Source organism: Xenia sp. Carnegie-2017, unplaced genomic scaffold (assembly GCF_021976095.1).
Source record: "Xenia sp. Carnegie-2017 unplaced genomic scaffold, XeniaSp_v1 HiC_scaffold_6, whole genome shotgun sequence".
NCBI classification, from domain to species: domain Eukaryota; kingdom Metazoa; phylum Cnidaria; class Anthozoa; order Malacalcyonacea; family Xeniidae; genus Xenia; species Xenia sp. Carnegie-2017.
Window position 1 is genome coordinate 3081657 of NW_025813526.1, and position 24283 is coordinate 3105939.

The 24283-nt window shown below is 36.2% G+C and overlaps 3 protein-coding genes, 1 long non-coding RNA gene and 1 pseudogene across 6 annotated transcripts; 1 reads left to right on the top strand and 4 right to left on the bottom strand.

The window, feature by feature from the left end:
- The first annotated feature begins 1160 nt into the window (after nucleotides 1-1160).
- Nucleotides 1161-2517, top strand: LOC124457928 (annotated as a pseudogene).
- Nucleotides 2518-8920: 6403 nt separating this feature from the next.
- On the bottom strand, nucleotides 8921-9505 carry LOC124457586. The gene is made up of 2 exons (XM_047007809.1): nucleotides 9324-9505; nucleotides 8921-9243 (listed from the first exon to the last, which is right to left on the bottom strand). The coding sequence occupies exons 1-2, from the start codon at nucleotides 9503-9505 to the stop codon at nucleotides 9003-9005; spliced, it is 423 nt and encodes a 140-aa protein (XP_046863765.1). The 3' UTR covers nucleotides 8921-9002.
- LOC124457585 lies at nucleotides 9218-11382 on the bottom strand. The gene is made up of 4 exons (XM_047007808.1): nucleotides 11272-11382; nucleotides 10076-10526; nucleotides 9650-9997; nucleotides 9218-9586 (listed from the first exon to the last, which is right to left on the bottom strand). The coding sequence occupies exons 2-3, from the start codon at nucleotides 10520-10522 to the stop codon at nucleotides 9902-9904; spliced, it is 543 nt and encodes a 180-aa protein (XP_046863764.1). The 5' UTR covers nucleotides 10523-10526; nucleotides 11272-11382; the 3' UTR covers nucleotides 9218-9586; nucleotides 9650-9901.
- A 5654-nt stretch (nucleotides 11383-17036) lies between these two features.
- LOC124456880 lies at nucleotides 17037-18386 on the bottom strand. Its single transcript, XM_047007189.1, has one exon. The coding sequence runs from the start codon at nucleotides 17871-17873 to the stop codon at nucleotides 17037-17039; it is 837 nt and encodes a 278-aa protein (XP_046863145.1). The 5' UTR covers nucleotides 17874-18386.
- Nucleotides 18387-21160: 2774 nt separating this feature from the next.
- LOC124457768 lies at nucleotides 21161-24032 on the bottom strand. Of its 3 annotated transcripts, none has more exons than XR_006952784.1 (4): nucleotides 23680-24032; nucleotides 21969-22060; nucleotides 21400-21768; nucleotides 21161-21311 (listed from the first exon to the last, which is right to left on the bottom strand). It is a non-coding gene; the product is annotated as an uncharacterized LOC124457768 (long non-coding RNA). The 3 variants fall into 3 exon arrangements; XR_006952783.1 differs by lacking the exon at nucleotides 23680-24032 and adding an exon at nucleotides 22366-22381; XR_006952782.1 differs by lacking the exon at nucleotides 23680-24032 and adding an exon at nucleotides 22218-22286.
- Nucleotides 24033-24283: the final 251 nt, after the last annotated feature.

The window sequence follows — 24283 nt, forward strand, 5'->3', positions numbered from 1 at the left end:
GTTTGTTATTTACATTTTTGGGGATTGCATTGAAATGTTTAGTTTTAACTGTTCATCCTTATTGCTAGACGAATTATAAATAGTGTTATGTCAGTACTAGCACATTTTGATATTTTACAACATTTCAACTAATTTCATGGAAGAAAATAATCTACAGCATTGTGGGAGATTCTGTGAGATAAGTTGCTATAGTTAATGATGGTCAAAAGGATTTGTTGTGCTGTTTATCATTTGTATTTGCCATGGTACAGAACCAGCTACAGAAAAGAAGTGGTCCCTAAAACTGTCTCAAACAGTTTTTGCATTTCTTGTGTAGATTTTTGTGCCAAGCTTTCCAATGTTTATCAATCCAGTGTAGTCAGTGACAAAACATCTCCATTCACCTGGTTTAAATCCATTTTGTGTCTCATTGTCACTGAATCCTGGAGGACAATAGAGTGATTCAACTTGATTTGGTCTTTTTATCATACAAAAGTTGTGCAAAGCTACAACAGCCTTGGTTACTTTCACAACAGTGTCAACTTTTGCAATGATAGGCCTTCGAAAAATCCTGAACCGTGATGCCGCAATGCCAAAACAGTTTTCTATTATTCTCCTTGCCCTTGATAATCGATAGTTGTAAATTCATTCTTTGAATCCTAATGCTGCTGCTGTATAAGGTTTCATTATGTTCACTTTCAGAGGAAAAGCCTCGTCACCTACAAATACATAAGGAAATTTGATAGATGTTTGCTCAATTTCTTCATCCGGAGGAAGATGCAATCGGTTTTCTAAAATACACTGGCCAAGAGCACTATTCGCCAATACCCCACCATCGCTGTTTCTTCCTGTATCACCTATATCGACCATTGTAAACAAGTAATTTGCATCACACACAGCCATCAGTACTATAGTGCGTCTTTTATAATTGAAGAACATTGAACCTCATTGATGAGGGAGTTGCATAGCAACATGCTTTCCATCTATTGTGCCTTCGCAGAGATCAAAATTCCATTTTGATTGAAAATCGTGTGCAATTTGTCTCTACTCGTCTTCAGTGGTAGATCCTTTTAATGTATCGCTACTTAGCATTACAGTCCAAATAGAGTCCTTAAGCGGTGACTTCACGTTTCCATAGTGCTAAAAATCTCAGTTCTAAACAATAGACCATTCGATTAAAAATGGCGACATTATCCATCGCTTTGCTTTTTTCTTTCGTCTCAGAAGAAAGAAAATCTATAAAAAAGGGGGAAAACCACTTTAAGTCAGATCACATTGAAGCATTTACTTACCAGCAGGGTGTTTTACGAGGAGAAGTACATGCAAGCATGAAAAAAAGTCTTATAAAGTGACGGTGAGTTGTTATTTGCATCATCAATCTTTTACTAGTAGCATCTTGCCGAAAAAACCGTTTCTATTTGCCGCACTAAATGCCATTAATCTTGACATCTTGCAGATTTATTTGGATGAAGAACATGAAATCAAATCAACCGAGTGTGAATGTCCAAGAGGCGTGTTTAAATGCAGTCACGCAGCAGCCCTCTTTATTCACGGTATTCACAATCTGAGCCGAACCGACGTGGAATGCCAGTGGCGGAAACGAAAGTCAAATACATCGCTTTCAACTCAAGCGGGCACAGAAATGTTCCCCCCACCTAAAAGGTATTCTGCTTTGTCGAGAAAGCCTACACAAGCTGACCGTTGCGCTTTGTACGAAGACCTGAAGGAATATGGGCGGTTTACGGGGCTCTGCTGGCTAATCAGCCCTGAGCCACCTATTGCTTACCAGCTTCCTTTTCCAACCATAGAAGAAATTATTTTCTCTGACGAGTTTCTTCAAGCCACTGGGCGTCAGGAGCAGCTGGACTGTTTGGTTCGCCTTTCCAGATTACAAGAAACGGACATTTTAAGCGTTAGCAAATTAACTGCTGGCCAGCAAGACAACCCGGCCTGGTTTTTGGCGAGAAGGGGCCGCCTTACAGCCAGTAACTTCGGCTCTGTCCTAAAGGCAAAGAGGATCACTCCTTCACTTATTAAACGTCTTCTCGGAGAGTACGACCTATCAAGGGTAAAGGCAGTGCAATGGGGAGTAAACTAATGAAGAGGAAGCCATCAAAGCATTCACCCTGAAAATAGGGTTGGCAGTGAAAGGAACTGGAATCTGGTTTCATTCATCTGGAATTCTTGGTGCATCTCCAGATGGTATCATTGATGAAGGAACTGTTCTTGAGGTGAAGTGTCCGTACACAGAACGGAACTTAACAGTAGCAGAGGCAGTGGAGTCAGCAACATTTTGCCTTGAAAAATGTACAAGTGGACAGGGCTACGCCTTGAAAAAAGAACCATGTTTATTGGCACCAGATCCAGGGAGAATTGTACTTCTCACATAGGAGGTTTTGTTATTTTGTGGTATGGACCACAAAGGATATAGCTATTGTAAAAATAGAAAGAGATGAAGAATGGGTGGCAAACATTCCTGTCTTGACCCAATTCTATTTTGATAATATATTCCCTAGAATAGTGGAAGGAGAATTGTAATTTGCTAATTATGGATAAATATTGTAATCCCTAGGAGGTAAAATCATCCCTTTACTGTTATATTAGTATGCCACCCCAACAGCTGTATTTTCTTCTAAGTAAGCCTCAGTCTACAAATTATTTTATTTCTGTTTGAACAACAATAATTATTAAAAAACTGTCCAATGTAGTCTTCAAGTATAAGACTACTCAAAAACCATATTTTCACATCCCTCTTTGATGAGAGGAAATGGCAAATTTACAAGTGCTGCACATAACTGAAACAAAATGTCAGCATAGCAGCGCAAATATGAAGGAATGAATCCTAAAATTTTGAATTCTTTCAGCCTAGCATTGGCTCTTTCCACATGAATCCGTGCTTTAGCTATGGCTTTTGTTTTCTTGACGTCACTGTCTGTGAAAGTTCCATTATTAAGAAAAGGTGTGATATTGACACAGACACCATGTGGTACAACATCCTGGATAAGGAAACCATGGTCTGCCAGAATCATATCTCCAGCTGTCAAGTGATTAAGGAGTCCAGACTGTTGCACAATGGCCTTGTCTGAATACAGCCGACTGACATAAGTAATGACTCCATTGGGCGCAACACCAACTATTGCCTTAAAGGAATTCATTCCTCTGTATGATGAATAGGTTGCATTTTGCTGACTCATCAATCCAGTGAAGTCGATTTGTTCGATCCTATTCCAAAAATGAAGCTCAACACTTTCCAAGCGATGAAGGCGAAGAAGTCTTGTAAGATTAAAGATAAAACTGTTACTTTGAAAAGTGACCGATATATATTTGCTCGATTGCTGGTGATACGTGGTAAGCGCGATGTATCATTACAAGAAGTACTCGCCTACTCTTTGGGCCCTATTCCATGGTCCTTAGCGACAACCGATGGTGGTTTGGTTAAAACTGTAAAGTCTAAATTGCTTGATTCTTTAGAAAAAGATGTTCCGGATCCTTTGCTTGATACTTTTCCAGAAAATTGAGTACAAGTTTTTGATGGTATGGTCATCATTCAGCAGCTCCCATCTCTCAGTTTGGAAACATTTGGTGAAATGTACGAGTACGTTTTAAAGCGTATTACATCTCACGCAGCACGTATAGTTTATTTTGTCACAGACCAATACCATGACCAATCGTTAAATGGTAGCGAGCGGCAAAGACGTGCAGCTGCTGGCTGTATTCGTGTTCAACTGACCAGAAGAGAACAGAAGCAATTTAAAAAGTTTCTTTGTTATGGTGTAAACAAAATCGATCTTGTAAAGTTTTTTTTAAACGATTGGTCAGATGCCGAGCGATTCAAATCTACTATCGGAGATACACTTATATTCTTCACATTAGAAAGTCAATGTTATCAGCTTAGAGTCGTGGACAACAAAATAGTATCAAAGTTAGAAGAAGACCTTTGCTCTAACCAAGAAGAAGCAGATACCAAAATGTTTCTCTGTTGCAACCATGCAACTCAGCTCATTCCACATCCAAATATTTGTGTATCGACTGTTGACAGCGATGTTGCTATCTTAGCTGTGTATTACAAAGCACAAATACCATGCAATCTGTTTGTTCAGATAGGAATGAAGGGGAACAAAAGAATCCTTGCAATTTCGAAGATTTTTGACTGCATTGGTGAACAACTGGCTGCCGATCTTGACACATACACTTCATTTGACAGTTATGAGGAATAAGAATATATTCTCTATTTGAAATCATTATTAGTTTGCAAACAATGAACTACTAGCATAATCGCAAAAATTCAAAAATTAAATTGTGTGATAGAATAATTTTGATGTTATGCATGCTACACAACAAATGAAATTATTTGAAGTACCGCCAAATTACATATGCGATGGTCGAAATATCGCTGGCTTATTTCTTCTCCGACTCAATTTTCATCATAACACAAAAGTCATCTAGTTAGCGCAAAAAAACGTGTTGGCTTGATTTCACAAGAAAAATTACCAAGGCCAACATCTGGATTTGTGTTCTATATCCGTACTCGGACAATTTTAAAGCAAAATGGAATTGCCCCGCGATATGGTGAGTTTTTTGACGCCATCTGCCGGACTATATGCACAGCCGCTCGTAAGGGTTATTACTTTCCTTCGTTGAGACGATTTCTTCAAATAAGGACCAATAGGGACCTCCTATCAGACCTATAAATTCTTCAATCAATTCTTATAACTACAAATTAACCAAATACCTCAGCTCTTTACTCCAACCCATAATACCTAATGACCATTCTGCTAAAGATTCTTTTAGTTTTGTCGATGATTTTTATCTTTTAACACTAACGCTCCACATGACAAATTCTTTATTTCTTTTGACATTGAAAGCCTTTTTGCCAACATACCACTGACCGAAACCATAGACATTGCTATTGATTTAATTTTTACCAACAACCCTACATTCAAAATGAACAGAACAGAACTAAAACTATTGTTTAACATCAGCACGGCCGAGACTCATTTTTTTGTTTAATTTTAAAGCAAAATGGAATTGCCCCGCGATATGGTGAGTTTTTTTGACGCCATCTGCCGGACTATACGCACAGCCGCTCGTAAGGGTTATTACTTTCCTTCGTTGAGACGATTTCTTCAAATAGGGACCAATAGGGTCCTCCTATCAGACCTATAAATTCTTCAATCAATTCTTATAACTACAAATTAACCAAATACCTCAGCTCTTTACTCCAACCCCTAATAACTAATGACCATTCTGCTAAAGATTCTTTTAGTTTTGTCGATGATTTTTTATCTTTTAACACTAACGCTCCACATGACAAATTCTTTATTTCTTTTGACGTTGAAAGCCTTTTTACCAACATACCACTGACCGAAACCATAGACATTGCTATTGATTTAATTTTTACCAACAACCCTACATTCAAAATGAACAGAACAGAACTAAAACTATTGTTTAACATCAGCACGGCCGAGACTCATTTTTTTGTTTAATTTTAAAGCAAAATGGAATTGCCCCGCGATATGGTGAGTTTTTTTGACGCCATCTGCCGGACTATACGCACAGCCGCTCGTAAGGGTTATTACTTTCCTTCGTTGAGACGATTTCTTCAAATAGGGACCAATAGGGTCCTCCTATCAGACCTATAAATTCTTCAATCAATTCTTATAACTACAAATTAACCAAATACCTCAGCTCTTTACTCCAACCCCTAATAACTAATGACCATTCTGCTAAAGATTCTTTTAGTTTTGTCGATGATTTTTTATCTTTTAACACTAACGCTCCACATGACAAATTCTTTATTTCTTTTGACGTTAAAAGCCTTTTTACCAACATACCACTGACCGAAACCATAGACATTGCTATTGATTTAATTTTTACCAACAACCCTACATTCAAAATGAACAGAACAGAACTAAAACTATTGTTTAACATCAGTACGGCCGAGACTCATTTTTTTATTTAACGGTAATTACTACGACCAAATTGACGGGGTAAGTATGGGCTCACCCTTGGCACCCATTCTAGCCAACATTTTCATGGGTTTTCACGAACGAAACTGGTTAAATAACTACAGCAACAACAAACCTTTATTTTTACCACAGATACGTTGACGACATTTTTTGTATTTTTCATAACAAAGACGAAGCATTACTCTTTTTTTAATACATCAACAAACAACATCAAAGCATAAACTTTACATACGAAACCGAACAAGACAATCAGTTACCCTTTCTTGACATCTTACTAACTAAATCACATGAAAACTGTTTGACCTCTGCGTACCACAAACCAACATATACAGGACTACTGACTAACTTTTTTAGTTTCACACCATTAAATTACAAAATTGGACTGATACGAACACTGACCGACAGAGCACGGAAACTTAACAACACAGACATCGGCTTTCAACGTGATTTAAAGAAACTAATATTCACTCTCCAACGTAATTCTTTTCCTTTTCATTTCATCAACAACACTATACAACACTATTTGGACAACAAGAAAAGCAGTGACTCATCTAACTCCACAACTAACACTAACGATGTACAACAACCTGACAATAAACGTTATTTCAAACTACCTTACATAGGTGATTACTCACGACACACACAACGCAAACTCACACAAATCATTAAGCGCTACTGCACTGACATTGACGTTAAACTTATTTTCACACCTTTTAAAATAAAATCGTTATTTTCGTTTAAAGACCCACTTCCCGAACTTTCCAAATCTATGGTAGTTTATCAATTTTCATGTGCGGGATGTAATTCCCGCTATATTGGTGAAACTTCTCGCCAATTATCTACCAGGATAAAGCAACATACTCACACAGACAAAAACTCCACTATCTACAAACATCTTCAAGCCTCTACTTCATGTAAAAACAAATTCTCACATTCCTGTTTTAAAATCATCGACACTGATCAATCCACTTTCTCACTCAAAATCAAGGAAGCTCTACACATTAATAAAACTAATCCCGATTTAAATATCCAAGTTCACCACTACAACACTATATTTACTTTATAATAATATTTTTTGTTATAAGTTCTTAATACTTATTTTTCTTTTCCTTTTTTGTAAATATTTTATAATTTTGTAACTTAATCATATTCCTATTCATTGTAATTAATTTATTCATATCATATTACGTATCATATTACTTAACACTAACCATTCTGCACTGAAGATGGCATTCTGATAATGCCGAAACATGTTTGCTTTAAAAAAAAATCGTCGTTTTTCTCAAGTGTTTTTTAAAATTGCTGCTAATTAGAAATTAGGGACCAATCCATTGAAGCAGTTCCTCGAATTGTTTTGGTGTCATTCGGAAATATGTAAAAAATAAAACTTGATCATATAACCAAAGATCTTTGATTAGTCGATTCATTTCTCCTTTAATATCACTTCTCTGTATAGTTTTCGCACCCAGACACTTTTCTTATACTTATCTCTTCGATTGAGCCTCCTCTTAAGTAAATACAACATCAAAAGTCGTTTATTTAAACTCCGAGCCTTGATCCGTTTGAATGTACGTCGGTTTACGTCCTGATGACAAAATCTTGTTTCTCTTTGCAATAACTACTCTTGCCTCCAAAGGTTTACGTCCTGATGATAAAAACAAGTTTCTCTTTGCAATAACTACTCTTGCCTCCAAAGGCACAATTTTTGGAGAAATTCTTTCAAAGTGGCTTTCAACCCAAGTCTCAGCTTTTTCAGCAGGTGTTAAGGCTTTCATTTTACATGTCGAATACTGGACTTGTGATGATTCACACTCTTCTTCATCTTTTGAAACTTGTTCTTCCTGTACTTGCAAGGCTTCTTGACGTATTTTTTCTGCATTTATTTCTTCTGACTCTTCATCTTTGCTTTCATGATCAGCAATTTCCTTTAAGTTAGTGGTCAATTTTGAAATGGCTTTAGATATGTTCACATCTTCTCGGTCGGTGTTGCACACATTGTAATATTTCTCAGCAGTCCTCACATCATGCGTCATTTGTCTTGCCAACTGATCTTTTGTTATGGTGGAGTGCTGCTCTCTTTGCAATGATATTATAGATTAGCGTAAGTTACTACTTTTCAGCGTTCCAGGTAAGTCTATGTTCAACTTTTTTCCGAACTCTATCAGCCTTCTACTAACTTGGCTCTCATCCAGAGCTTTTCCAGAAATGGCAATGAAAAATGCACCTCTACTATTGCTTCTGCCAGGCTCAGGACGATGATGAGAAGACAATGTAGCAAAAATTTGCCTCATGTTATTTAAGTAGGCATCTGCTATGCATTTTAGGGTATTGTCCCAATATAGCTTTGCGGGACCTAACGATTGTGTCTTGTGTACCAGTGTTTTTGTTACATAAGTGTGCTCTATCCATTCCCCTTTTTCAAACTCATCCACAGTTAAGTTTGCAAGTGCCCCGGATCGTTGGGCACTTCCAAGGACAAGCATTAACATGAGATAATCTCGGACTGTGCAAAATTCATTCACTTCAATGTAGTAGTTAGGTTTTGTGCTCTAGCACAAATTCCTTTCACTTCTTTCAATATTGAAGTGTTGGTCAACTCTCAAAGTCCTTTGACCTCAGCCGTTGTTTTTCTGCTTTTTCTATTTTCATTTTGCGTTGTTGACTAGCCGTTCTGAATGAAGATGGCCAACATTCAATCTTTTATTGCACTTTGAATTAATTCAAATTGCTCTGAATTTAACTGAGGGAAAATGTTGTTTATCATCACTTTTCTGGCAAGCATAAACTTCAACCATAACTTCAGAGAGACAACATATGTTTTTAGCGTGTTTGGAGCCCTTGGCTTTTGTAAGAGATCGTTTCCAAGGAAGAATGAATTTCTTAGCTGATCTAAGCTTTCATCTTGCCACAAGATGGATCGTCATTTGTTCATCTTGTAGCTCGTAAAACAAGCGACAAATCGGCGAGAATGATCTGATGCATCCCTTGGTTTTCTGAACTTTCCTTCAAATGATATCAAGTATTGGTAAAACATTTTGATAAGAGGCAGTTTTTCTATTCTTTTATTCTTTCCGATGAAAGCTCATCTTTCGGTTTCCTTGGTCTTTGGGACATGTTTTGGACTGCTTGTTCGACATCATCATCCTCTGTTGTGTTATGTTGTTCTTCTTCATGAGGTACAAACTGTGAGTAATTTACGTAGTTGCTTCTTTCTTTCCGTCGTTTTGCCATTGTTTTCTTCATTTTCAACTCATCTTTTTTATATTTTCTTGCAGCAATGGCTTCTCTGTTGTAACTACAAAATAGTGGAATACGTAATGACATCACCACTGGTTAGATAGAGAATGCTCATTTAACAAGAATTTTTTGTCATACCGAATATATTCTTCACTTTCCCTTTGAAAGCGATGAAAATTAATTAGGTGTTTGTCAAGTCTAATTAGAGTTTTTTCACAGTTTATAACAGGACATTTAGTTTTTCGTTGTCTTGCAGATTTTGGATTATCTTTTAAAGCTCTGTGCTTTGAGGCCAACGTTTGTGCACGACGCTTGGACATTTTGTGGTATTTTTTTAAATGAGATGATAAATACTTGAATTGTCCTTTGCACTGAGGGCATCGCTTGTATCGTCTTTGCCACTGAATAATTAAAATATTAAATTGACAAAACTTCAAATGAAAGCATCTAAAAAAGTTTTTTACCTTTTTGTTCTTCTTGTCAGAATAATACTTTCAGAAAGTGTTTCTATTTCCTTCAAATATAAATGTGTAACAACTAAAAATACAAAATCAGGGAAAGACACCGAAAATAGCACCTTCTCTTCTCCATTTGAAGACACGTCATCCCCAGGCATTTCGTCAATTTCTTCCTCAGTTTCACATTCCAGTTCTTTTCTTCTTTTTTCGGGAGGCTCATTGTCACTTTCCTTTTGGAAAAAGGTTTGTTAAATTTATTCATACAATGTAAAATTGAATAGATAAAAATTCCTCAAAATGAAAAGCAATATTTTTCATTTTGTGCCTTGTTCTTGTTGGACTGTCACAAATCTCCTAAAAATGAAATAAAACATATTTCATATAAAAAAAGCATAGATAGTAAAGCTTTGTTCTTTTTAGTTACAAAACTACCTCTTCGCTACTACTTGATGACAGTTCACCCTCTTCTTTTTCTTCATTCGATGATGTTTGAATAATCTCGCCCTCCTCTTTTGACGATGTTGATGACTCGCCACTTTTTTCTATAAACAAATTTGCTTCGGCCTTTTTGTAATTGAAATTGTTGGCAGTTCCATAAATTCTAATGAGTGCTTCAGGTAGAAGCACCGAAGATGCAAAGTCAAATAGATTACTGGCTTTGGTAATGTTGTATCTTTCAAGAATTAACTGCAATGTCTCCTCATGTTCATTCGTTGTAAAAAAACCCATTGGGACATTAAAGTTTAAGTCATCTCGGTCACAGGAAGACTTATAAAAAAGTCTGTATCTTTCACAATCACCTTCACCCTGTCGTATCATGTCCAAATCTTCAGCAATCTCATTAAAGACAAGTTCTACATTGACTTTTTTTGCTGACATCTTCCTAAGTAATAAAGATGAAAAATGGATTTTTTTGTAATTTTGCTAAAAAAATTTAAAGATTTATCTCCCCCCGGATTATTTCCACTGTCACCAAAATTAAATGGTTACATTGGCCATTGAATGTCCTTACATATACCTTTAAAACATTAAAGAAAATAGGAAATTGACATTTTACAAAAATTTCAAATTTTAAAGCTGTATCTCCCCCCCTGGATTTTTTTAACAGTCACCAAAGTTAAATGGTTAGATTGGCCATTGAATGTTCTTACATATGGCTTTAAAACGTTTAAGTAAATAAGTATCACTTTTAAATAATTGGAAAAAATGAAGAAAGTCAATTTTCCCCCCCTGGATTTCATGGCGGCTCGAGACGCTCAAAGGCATTTGCCTAGATTTGGTAATGATAAAGAAGATAGCATGGTGTTCTTTTCTTAAAACGATTAAACAAATGAGTTATGGACTCGGAAGGGTATACACTTAACAACAAGTTTAACAATATATCATCTGTAGTAATGATGACAAAAAAAAAACACTGCAAACTAGATTGACAAAGTTCAAAAACCAAATAAAAAGCAGTTGCAAGCATAAGAAGCACGTTACATGCTTAAGATGAAGTTTTAATTTTCAAATGGAAGTTGAAATACAAAGATGAAAAAATAAAAACATGGAGTGAAATGATATTGTCAAAGTTTACCCTCTTTTAAATGAAAACTTTAAATTTTCGTATCAAGCAGGTTCTTACATACCTTATGTTGCTAATTATTAGAAAAAGCTAACGAAAAAGCTTCAGATTCCCCCAAACGAACCAAAAACACTCCTCTCTCAAAACATGGTGTTTCCAATATGGCTGCCAGGTGAAAAAGGAAGTAAAACTTATAAAACAGGCGTTTATTAGAATAAACTTGTTTTATAGATATAGTTTAATATTTTCTTAAACATGTTAAAGCCATATGTAAGAACACTGTATGCCAAATATACCATTAAACTTCGGTGACTGTTGAAGAAATCCAGGGGGGGTAGATACAGCTTTTACAGAATTATTAGAAGAAACTTGTTTTAAAGATATATTTTAATATTTTCTTAAACATCTTAAAGCCATATGTAAGAACACTACATGCCAAATATACTATGAAACTTCGGTTACTGTTAAAAAAATCCAGGGGGGATATCGACCATTTAAAATTTTATATTTTTGGAAAAAATCAATTTCATATTTTCTTAAACATTTTAAAATGATATATGTTGTAAGATTATTAGATGGAAAATATAACCATGTAATTTTGATGACTTTTAAAAGAATCCAGAGGGGAGAACCACCGTTAAAAATGATATTTTACAAAAAAATAGAATCAATATGACAGATACTCCTGAAAGTCTGTATGGTAGTTCACACACCATAGACACACTCACATGGCCATTTTTGTAAAAACTGAATAAGATTTAAAGACAATTTCCCTTCAATCCACAAATTTCCATCAAAAAAAGTAAAAAATCAACAAATTTCCAAATAATCAACAATATTCCACATTTTTTGTCTTGGAGGTAGTTTATTGAGATTTTCCCAAATTTGAAAAAAAAAACACACAGTTAGATAGCTTATGAAATGCCAATCATTGGTAGCTAAGGACAAATTTTCATATCTCTTAAGGGTAAAACGACAATTAAGAAAAAGTAAATCAGCCAGTTTTTTTGTCTAAAAAATGAATCAAACAACATAGCACAAGAATAATTTGTTATTAGAACACTCATGCAGTGTTTGGTGCTTCCAATATTAAAAATTCCTTAGATAAAACAATTTTTAAAAATCCACAAATTTCCACGATGGTCCTAACTCATTTTAAAAAAATCAACAAGTTTCCATAAAAAAATCAACAAATTTCCACAGATCAACAAATTTCCAAAAATCAACAAAATTCCATAATAATTCAATTTGTTCAGATTTCAGCATAAAGATCGAATTTTTTTTTTAAAAAAAGCACAGATTCATTCTAAGCATCGCATTTTACTTAGGGAACAATAGCTTTTTTCTTTTCTGAGATATTTTAAGTTAACTTTTTCAAAATTTGGTCTTCGTATGAAGAAGATGTATCAATGAGTGAACTACTTGACACTACCTAGACTTTGCCGAAAACCAAATCGAGAGGTAGGACCATCGACAGGGTTTTGCACTGGAAGGTCGGGGGAGGCAGGGGAGTGCACCCACGAAATTTCAGCTCACGCGGTGAAAAGGGCGTGGCCTTTTCAGAAAAGTGGAAATTTGTTGATTTTTTTTTGTATTATTAAATAACTCCGCCCCTTTTAGAGATATAGCCGTCCCCAAGAGGTATGTAATTGTGTGTCAGTAGCACTATCCTCATGCAAAAGCAGGTCACCAAAGACGGCCTCGTTACTTCTTAAATGCCTTTAAAGTATCGATCCACAAATTTCCAATGGTCCTAATTAGGGCTAGATACGAATTGAAGTACATCATCAGAAGGTCAACCCACTGCGGACCTCATAACCACATATCTGTCGAGCACCAAAGAGCCCCGCACAAAGAAACTTTATTATACATACTCCTCCTTATGGTCCAAAGTACGCCATACATGCCGACGACTATCTATAACTTTTATGTACTCAGATAAAGAAGCCCCCACAATCTCAGCTGAGTCCCTACCCATCCAATCTGAAAAAGCAACATACTTCTTACACCAACTTGCTCTGGATCGCTGGTCAAAAGAACTATTAAATGCCAATGACCAGGGCAAAGTGGCACGTTGTCTCGCAGAAGACCAATATGGTAATGGCTCAGCTTGGCATTGCACAGGCCTTAACTTACGCTTCAAAAATTGGAGGTTCATCCACCGAGCTCGTCTAAACCTACTCTCTTTGAATGCAAACAAAGCAAGATACTCGAACGTAGACCCCACTTGCCGACTCTGTACACAGCCTAAGACCCTTCCGCACGTAGTTTGTCACTGTAGACCCCATATGATGCAAATCAGATCACGTCACAACGCCATAGTCAATCGACTGACAAACGCAGTACGCTTTGGAAAGATCACAACAGACAGGACGATCAAGGGTTCGAATCTCAATCTACGCCCAGATATCGTTGTTGAGGAAGACCAGTGCGTGTTTGTTATCGATGTAATGTGCCCCTTCGACAACGATGAAGATGCATTATTAACAGCTGCCCATGCCAAGATCAACAAATATCTCCCATTGAAACATTATATCGAATCAACGGGGAAGAAATGCGAAATCCTACCCTTCGCTGTCGGCGCTCTGGGCTCATGGTACAAATCCAACGAAATCGTCCTTACAAGCTTAGGAATGTCACGAAAATATAAAACCCTCTTCAAGAAGCTATGCTGCACGGATGCCATCCAAGGCTCACACAATATCCATCGGCTACACCTCGGATGCGATGATGAACTCCAAGACGAAGAATAAACATTTAAGGAAGAAACTATACATATAGAGATATAAACATACAATCGTCATATTAACACTATATAAACTTTTTATTATTTAGAATGAACGTTGATACTTCGCAAAATAATGACTCACTTTGTTTGGTTCTATGTAAATACGTGAAAATGCCTCCTGTAAATATGCCAAGACAACTAACTGGTCCCATCATTTTATGATATTAAACTTGATAATAACTCTGCAGTGTCGATGATTTTAAGCAAGATGGTGAATAGTTAGTTTTGCATGAAAGTGATTTTAAATGGTGTCGATAGATATGCGAGTTTTTGTCAGTTATGGGGTGTGTTCCCTGATTCTAGTGGATAAGTGATGGGAAGTTTCACCAATGTATCGGGAATTACCCCCGCACAATCGAATTGGTATACCACCATAGATTTAATAGAATCAGGGATAGGATCTTTGAATGAGAAGTAGTTTTTGATTTCAAAGGAAGTGAAAATTAGTCAGATTTAAATGTCAGTGCAGAAGAGTTTGATGATGTTTGTAAGTCTGCGTTGTTTGTGTCGTGAATGATGTCCGATGTACAGTAGTTTAAAGTAAAGAGTTTCTATGGACTGTTCGTTGTTGTTGGTCGTGATTGTTATATCGGATGTTTTGGTGTTTGCTTTGCAGTTAGTATTAGTTTTGTCATGGAAATATCGTTTGACACTTTTGTTGATTAAGTGTAGTGGGAAAGAGTTGCTTAGTAAAATAGATGTGATGTTCTTTAGGTCTTGTTGAAAGCCATTGTCGGTGTTGATAATTTTGTATGCTCTGTCTATAAGTGTGTATTAATCTAGTCTTGTAAGAAAGTGGTGTGAAACTGACTGCACGTTGTGCATGAAAGGTAGAGCCTTGTTCTTCATTACATAACTAAAGCCTGGTTTCCATTAAATCGTAAGAGTCGTAATGGTTGCAAGGATCGGAGTGCGAATGTCGTCACAACTTTGCTATTGACACGTTTCCATTAAATCGCAGTCGCGTGTTGAGTCGCGTCCACTCGTGTGTGACAAATTCAAAATGGAGTCAAAGATTGTTGACGAGGCGCTTGTATTATTTCACTTTGGCTGCTTTCTGACCTTACTCGGCCTGTGGAGATTATATACAAAAGCAAGAAAACGAAAGCACAGATTCTGGGTTCGCAGTATTTTTACTGAGACTAAACGACGGCGCTATAGTGACTATTTTAATCTAGTTCAAGAGCTAAAATTAGGAGACAGAGAATTTTATTTCAGGTACGCAACTTAATAGTTTTACAGGTGAAACCAAGTTAATTTTCATAAACTGAAAATTTTCCTTAATTAAATTTGAAGGGAAATATAATGGCATTCAGTTACATAGCCATCCCCACAACGGTCCTGTAACGTGAATTTCTGAGCATTGTAAGTTTTCATTGCTTAAAAAGTCTGCACAAAAAATATTTGCATTGCAGGACCAAATTTGCGTGCTGGAAACCTTGATGTATATATTTTTATCTTTTAAGATATTTGAGGATGTCACCTGAGCGATTTGAACACTTGCTCTCAATAGTGGCACCTCTTATCACAAAAAAAACCATGCAATAGCAGAACACCTATTTCTCCTCAAGAGAGACTTATCCTAACATTGAGATTTTTGGCCAGTGGAGATTCACAACAAAGTCAAACATTTGCATTTAGACTTGGTAAAACTACTGTGAGCAATGCAATTATAGAAACAACACATGCTATTTGGGTTGCATTGAGCAATATTTATTTGAAATGTCCCATATCAGAAAATGATTTTTTGAGGATAGCAAAAGTTTTTGAAAATGAATGGAATTTCCCAAACTGTCTTGGTGCTCTAGACGGAAAACATGTGGCTATTGAATGTCCCAAAAGAAGTGGGTCTGCCTTTTTCAATTACAAAAACTTCTTTAGCATTGTCATTATGGCAATGTGTGATGCTAAGTATACATTTACAATGGTCGATGTTGGTGGATATGGTAGAAATAATGATGCTGCTATATTTGAAGAATCTCAATTTGGGCAGGCATTTACCCATGGACGAATGGCTATACCAAGTCCTACTTTAAGAGGAACATTCACTCTTCCTTATGTAATAGTGGGTGATAATATATTCCCTCTGAAACCTTGGTTAATCAAACCATATCCAGGCAGCTCCTTAACAATAGAACAGCGAGTGTTTAACTACAGACTACCCAGATGTCGTCGCACCATTGAAAATGCCTTTGGCATTTTAGCTGCCAGATGGAGGGTATACAGACGGCCTTTAAGGGGTGGATTAAAGGGAATAATTAACATTGTTAAAGCAACTCTATGCCTACATAATTATCTGATTATGACAGATAATTCATTCTACACTCCACAAGGATTTGTGGATTCTAACAACACATCAGGTGACATTGTTAAAGGTGACTGGCAATCAATTGTTGATGGGGGAAGCGGTGGCTTGAACCAGCTTCCACGAATGGCCAGAAACAGATGCTCTTACGAGTCTACGTATGTACGAAATACATATTGTTCCTATTTCAACAGTGAAGAAGGACAGGTTCCATGGCAATTGGCTCATGTTACAAACTTGGGACCATTGCTGCCAGTTCAAGAACCTTAACGACCAATTGTCTTCTTCTAAGTGCATATATTTTTGTATTTTTTGCAATTTCTAGAACTAGATAGTAATTTTTATGGTATAAACGGTAAACGAATATCTCCTCAAACTAACAAAAATTTTTATTCTTGAAACAAAATGTATTAACTCATTGTAAGCCAAACTCAATTGAAGATTTATTGTTATTATTATATACGTTATAAAAAAACAATCAGGTTCATTGTAAAGTTATGTACATGTTTACTCTGCCATAAAATTGCTAGAGAATCATCCAATATGAACTAAACCAATAAAAAAGAGTTTTACTTTTTCTAAATCTCATTTGCATTTCTTGAGAAAGTATGCCAGTACAGGCACAATAAAAATTCAAAGCGACACGTACTATTTAAAGCACTACAACTATTTGTAGGTGGGAAATTCCCTAGATACTGCCTGATTAAAGGTATGGAAACTTAAGGGTGCACCAAATTCAGAAAGAAGTTGTAGCTGCTGGGGTTGTTAGTGGTGTGCCAAATTCAAAACCTTGGAGCAACCGCAAAATTTGACACTTGGCCAATCCTTTTGTTTCAGGTGGCAGCTTTCTGATTTGAGAAACTAAACTTTTACAAAACAGTAAACCCTCATCATCTTGGGATTTATCAGCTAATTTTGAGCTGAATGACTTTTCAAAATTATTGATTGTTTTCAAGAATGCATCGTCAATGTCGCAGTTTTTCACCTTTTTGGAACCCTTTGCCAATGGTCTGTTGTTTTGCTCATTTCTCATATCGCTTGTGTTTCGTTTTGTACAATTTTGTTTATTTTTCATTGAAGAAAGGGCGATCTCTGGAGAGGATGAAACTGTTATGTTTGACACATTTTCAAAAGAATCAATGTCTTCCTCGCCTTCTTCCATATCATCCTGTAATATGGATGAATCATTTTCCAAGTGGTGAAATTCGCTGACACTAGATTCTGCATCGGATGTTGTGCCCACTGAATGGAAAGATGAGGGTAGATTAGTGAATGTTTTCCGATGCTCAATGAACGTATCCAGCCATTGGTAACATTTTTGGGAATTTTCGCTGTTATCAGATTCTCTTCCTGAGCCTGACGGTTTTCTTTTCTTCCAATTACGAACGTAATTAGTCCGTATATTTTTGTACTTCTTAATGCAATCTTCAACAGACAATCCAGCAGTTTCCGCCACTTTACTCCAAGCGTTTTCTTTCTTGAATTTATCTTTAAAATCTTTTGAAAAGCGATCATACAAAACTGGATACTGTCTTACAATTTCCTTAAAATCTTCGTTTGTAATGGCCGCCATTTTGTTTTTATAGATGCGGGTGGGTCGCGGGTGCCGGCGTAGCCTGAACTCTACCTGAAAAGCGGCGCGCTATGGTTTCTGCTATTATGGTGATTGCTAGATAGTATACTTCAAAATAAGATTTCCGCTGGGAGACTGGTGCGAGTTTTGCAATATCTTCGGAAAAAAGAAACGAGAGCATCACGAGTATACCGTGTTCTTTTGAAGGATGTCCTTTTTTGTTATAATGCAATGCGCCATTTTTAAAATTTTGCGGGAAAACAATTAATGAACACCACGCATATAGGCTATAGTTCGTCATTATAAACTTATGAAAATTTACTATCTTTGTAATGTAAATTTTTCAACGAATTAATGTCAATGAATAAAATTTGGGACTGCTGTGACGGCCACAGGGCTGCCGTGCAAAGCCTGTCTGATGTAATGCAGCTTATCGTGAAATACGAAGTTGAGACAAACAGCAAGTTCATTGTCTACTACGGTGATAAGAGCTTTGGATCAAAAGGTAATTAGCTCAACAGTTTAATACATCGTCAATTTAATAAAAATTAATTTGAGTGGCAGTTGAAAAAGCTGAAATGTACAAAATTAATTGCATAAAAAAGTAGTAAATAGCATACTAATAAATTAGGTGCACTTTACTACTATAAATAAAGAGACACAACGCTCTGGTAATCGTTTCTTCTTGCGCTTAATTTAATCGTAATATTACGCTTTTTAAAAACAGCACAACCAAAAATTTACATTGATATAAGACGTCCCCGGTTGTAAAATTTTAATCATTAACATATTCAGATGTTAGAAAAGACAACGTAAAAGTTTACTGGGAAAGGAAGAATGAAGCGTTACAAGGGCCTATTATCCCATTTGACGGAATACCTTTTGTGCATGTCGGAGATAAAATTTTATGGTGCCACCAAGGAAAAGACAAAATGAAAAATCTAAGCTAAAGAAGAAAGAGAAAATCAGCAGCGACAGGTAGTCAATGACTAGATTACTGTAATAAGAATGATAGTTTGCGTCCTCTAAAATGTTGCTAAGACATCTCGTTGCCTTTTTCACCTTGTGTATTCCTGCACAATGTATAATCTGCGCTAATAAAATGCAGCCAACTATACAATATTTTACGTCTTCCTTGTATTTATAAAGAATGTTAAATTTATACATTTTTAGGTTACAGACCACTGCTACAATTCTACGCGAAGATTGTTTGCTCAAACGACAAAGAAGAAACAATGCCCAGCTTTAATCTATATAACGCAAATTGCAAAATTCCCTAGAATGAAGGTTTGTTAAACACTATAAAATGAAGACAAAATAATATATAATTATAAAAACTTGTGCGTAAAAGGACATTACAATGTTTTACTCTTTAGTTGGACAAGGACAGTATCTTCTTCAGAAGAAGAACAGCAAAGCAATTACATGAGACAATGAAAACTGGCACAATTAAGAGCAGCGACATCGAGATGCACTATGTCGTGAAGTTTCCTCGCCCTTCAGAACACAAAAATCACATAACTGGAATGGTAAAATTTGTTTAAAAAGAGATTAGCTATAGCTAAAAATTTTTGTAAAAGTTTTACACCTTGCAGGCAGCTGGTATAAGAGAACCATTGGATCCAGTGATAGTGGAGAAGCTAGCAGAGCTGGCCCGCGACGGTGTTCACTCAGTATGCGAAGCACGTAGATATCTTGAGTTATTTGTAAATGGTGAACTATTCAAGGGGTGTAAACTTCCAGATAAACTTAGCAGGCGATTTTATCCTACGAACAAGGATATCTATAACCATCTTTACAAAGGAAAGCCGAACCATTTTTCTTCCAATGATCAAAAGAACTTGGAAGAGCTTATTAAAAAATGGAAGTTTGAAAATCCACAAGATTTCTTTCTGTTTTGTCCTCACTCCGGCAAACCATGTGCAGAGGAGTCAACAGAGAACAATGATAACACCATCTCAAACGAAGATACAGAGGAATCGTTAGAGATGGACACAAGCACTTTAATTTTCTGTCATCAAACGAAATATCAGAAACACCTCCTAGGAAAGTATGGCAATCAAATGTGCTTACTCGATGCCACCTATAGAACAACGAAGTATGATCTCCCACTTTATTTCTTGTGTGTGAGAACAAATGTATGTTACCAAGTTGTTGGATCATTTATCATACAGTTCGAAAACATCAAATGTATACAGGAAGCGTTGATGGTGTTTAAGGAGTGGAATGCTGATATATGGAAGCCTTCTCGTTTTATGGTAGATTTCGCCGAAGAAGAAATTCAAGCACTCGAAACAACCTTTCCAGGTATGCAAACGTACAACAGATTTGCATCGTGGTTTTAAAGCTCCACGATAACGCTTTAAACATTTACGGAATTCCCCCCGATAAACTTTATACGTGTATGAATATATTGTCGCATTTTTTGCCATAATTCTAATCGCATGCAGACCAAAAAGTTAAAAATCGAACATTGAAAAATGCTAAAATAAACATAGTTGGTGTCGTTAGAGAAAAGTAGTTATTTCATTACATATAAAACATTTTCATGTAAAATAGATGCGGAAGTACTTCTTTGTGATTTTCATCGAGAGAAATCGTGGCAGGAGTGGACGTCAAAAATAGATAATGGTGTTTTTCAGAATAAACAGGAAATTCTAAATCTACTACGCAATATTGCACATGCTGCTACGTCTGAACAATGTCAAAAGTCAATGAACGCCCTGACAGAAAGCATATTTTGGAAAGAAAATCTCAAAATGAGAAACTGGTTTGGTGGAAAGTGGCTGCCAAACATTAAGGTAGTAAACTAAATATAGCGATGGAATCAACGTTGATAGAAAAGCGATGTACTATTCATGAAATAGTCTAAATTAATTTTGCTATTTTCGAAGGAGACCCTTTTATAAAATTATAAAATTTTACTAGGCAATTTTGTAAAACCAAATCTCCAGGGCTTATATCGTTGTATTATTTCATAATCTCAAATAAAATACTATGTACTAGCAGAACATGCAAAATATACTGTATTGATCGTTTTCTTACAGAGATGGTGTCAAGCGTATCGGACAGGAGATTTCATTTGTGCAGTGAACACGAACAATGGCATTGAAAGACAGAATAAGGCATTCAAATATGAGTACCTCCATGGGAATAAAGGGTGCTCCTTAAGTGATATGCTGACAGCACTTGTTGATCGGTTTCTCCCAAATACCTTCGAAAAGTTAAATTTTTAATACTTCACAATACTATAATGATTCTATGTTTTTATAACGAAAAAATACCAGTTTTGAAGGAAAAATTCATTTCGTAGGGTTTTTGTTGTGTGACACAGGCCCCTTCTTTTGAAAAAACAACTGCTTAATTAACAAATTATTGAAAGGTGTGATTAGGCTAACTACAGCGGCACTTACTGTAGACTTTAGTCATCTTTGGATTCTAATAAGATGTAATAATATTCGTGAGTGACGTTTTCCTTTACAATTTTAGATATGCTGAGCTAAATGTTAAATGTCACGAAGGTTACCGTGCTTATAATGAGGAACTTCCAAAATTTCTGCACAACAGACCTGCCAGAATGGTGTCTCATATTATGAAGCGTTGGGATAGTGACATTAGCAAAGACATGGTCCACATGGTGTCCCCAGGGGTCTTTGAAGTAAAAAGTTCAACAGGGAAGGAGCACCATATCGTACTTTTTGGTGATGAACAAACGCTTCCAAACTGCACCTGCGTAGACTGGAGACACAACAAACTTTTGTGCAAACACTTCTGTGCTTGCATAAGAGCTTTTCCAGAGTGGAAATGGGATAGACTCAGCCCACTTTATCGAGAAAATCCACTTTTCATCTAGATAACACCATAGTTCCAGCAGATAACTCGCTCGAAAATATTCCTAGTAAAAGAGCAGCAGAATTCACCTCAACACATTAAGAATGAATCGCTTGTGCCAAATGATGCTGATGATTTTGCTCCTCTTCCACCGAAAAAGACATATGGTAAAAATGCTCTACGTCTCAAATGTAGAAATCTAATGAAAGAACTATCCAGCTTGACATTTCTTATAGATGACAAACAACAACTATTGTCTCTTACCAATGGTCTTAATACATTGCTAGAAGAAGCACGAAACTCTGCACCACAGGAAGCAGGAATAATTCTTCAAGATTCACTACCAAAACAAGAATCTAAAAAAAATGACAAAATCAAAAATAGTCAAAAGAAGCAAACAAGAGTTAAGTCAATTAATATTAGATCCTATGGGCGTCCTAAGCACCCATACACTGGTCGAGTTGGAAGACGTGCAGAAATAATGAAAAAATTATAAAGTACATATACCAATACCTTCTGGTAAGGCTGTGAAGAGGTGTTCAACGGGACCTAATGTAATTGACCTCAGCTCGCCTAATAAACGGCTTTGAAAATCTTTCAAGACCACAGCCTTGGCTACATGTTTCAAATATAAATTTATCTCTGGTTGATAAAAACATACTTAGTTCAGGAGATCTAATGAACGACAAACACATCAATGCAGCACAAATTCTTCTTAAAAACCAATTCCCAGAAGCATGTGGCCTAATGGATACACTGATAGTATCAAACCAACTTAGTGGGGAAGGTTTACCAAATATAAACAGTTCAATGACTAACATAATCCAGCTTCATAATCTTCCAGGTCATTGGCTAGTATCTCAGTCAAATGGACAATCAGTGATAGTCTACGACTCTCTGTATCCTGGGATGACACATCCACTCACCATGCAATTGGTATACTTATACAAGAGTATAGCAAAAGGAGGTCTACTGCTAGTAAAACTCAGGTGCTGTCAAAAGCAAGCAGGATTTGTAGATTGTGGTCTTTTTGCCATAGCTAATGCAGTTTCTCTTGCTAATGGAATTTATCCTGGAGCAGTCATTTTCCAACAGAGCCAGATGCATCAACATCTAAAACAGTGTCTGGAAAGAAAACAGCTCACAATGTTCCCACATGAAGTAAACAAAGAGCCTTGTCATATTCTGGAAAGGTCAACAATGATAAAATGCTGAAGGACTGTTCATGATGTACATTTTTATAAAATCAGTAGTGGATCTAGGGTAAGGAAAAATAAGTTATGGGCAATATTTTTCAATTCAAGTACCTTTATAACAATGGCTTTGTTTAGGAATTTTTCAAGGTTAAATGAAACCAATTGATGGACTGTTTCAATGTATTTTCCTAGATCCACCACTATATATATAAAAATAATCATGCATGAGACATAATGAAAGGCCATAGAAAAGCACATTTGGATTATGGGACATTGCACAATTATGGTTAAAATTATGGATAAGTATATTGCTATACACAGGTTATGTTTCTCTCTTCACATGTTGCAGTGATGATAATCAGGGTGGGAAACAGACAAAGTGTTGCATCAGCCATCAGAGAAAAATATAGTGTCTGGTCTTAATTAATAACCTGATAGGTACTGTTCTCAAATGCCATATCATGCTAATCATAAACTGATTTAATGTAAATAAATTTGTAGTAGACTAATATTGCTACCTAATAAGGCTGTTGATGTGTCAACCGGCTCAACCCGTGTAAAATTTCGTTTGTTAAAGATTTACCTGAATTCGACATATATCTTTGTATATCTCGCCGTCTCATATGTTTGTATCTCATAGTCGTATATATATGTACATATATATTAATGAGTGAATATTCCTGGATGTATTTTATGGTATATCTTGATAATTTGCTTCAATTATATGAGTAAAATAGTATAATTATTCAATACATTTATATATTTTTTGCGATTCTTACCTTGAGGAGAATGAATTTCTAGCATACTGCTTCAATCAAATACCAACAACTTCATCACAATAAAACTCCTACACTAAACTATTCTCATTGATAATAGGTTTACCCAGGGTTTATCGCTCTATCTTTGTTCGTTATTCGTGATGCTCTCGTTTCTTTTTTCCGAAGATATTGCAAAACTCGCACCAGTCTCCCAGCGGAAATCTTATTTTGAAGTATACTATCTAGCAATCACCTTTCTGCTATGCTGCGTTGCTCTTAAATTATCGCAGGGACGTTCCATTAAAATGATTTTGCATCAACAGTCGCAATCGTCATCGCAAAAATCGCCACAAACCTATCCTTACGACTTTATTGCAATTGTCGTCTTAATCGCTTTGAATCAAGTTTCCATTAAGTCGCAGAAGTCGTAGCGACGTATGCGACGCGATATTTACGACTCCTACGATTTAATGGAAACCAGGCTTAAGTTTAGTTCAGCGTGTGAGCATAGTTTTATGCAAGTTTTTCTTGGTGTTTTTTCAAGAGCTTTGTTTAGAATAGTCCAATCGAGAGATGATAGAGTAGACTTTAAACCTTCAGCCATATTTGTTGATTCATTTTCTAA

Excerpts from the sequence above, each read along its gene's own strand:
- LOC124457586 (XM_047007809.1), bottom strand. The coding sequence starts at position 9,505 with ATGTCCAAGCGTCGTGCACAAACGTTGGCCTCAAAGCACAGAGCTTTA. Across the intron at positions 9,244-9,323 it reads GAAAGTGAAGAATATATTCG|TTACAACAGAGAAGCCATTG; the intron begins GTATGACAAAAA and ends ACTATTTTGTAG.
- LOC124457585 (XM_047007808.1), bottom strand. The coding sequence starts at position 10,522 with ATGTCAGCAAAAAAAGTCAATGTAGAACTTGTCTTTAATGAGATTGCT. Across the intron at positions 9,998-10,075 it reads CATCAAGTAGTAGCGAAGAG|GAGATTTGTGACAGTCCAAC; the intron begins GTAGTTTTGTAA and ends TTTCATTTTTAG.
- LOC124456880 (XM_047007189.1), bottom strand. The coding sequence starts at position 17,873 with ATGGCGGCCATTACAAACGAAGATTTTAAGGAAATTGTAAGACAGTAT.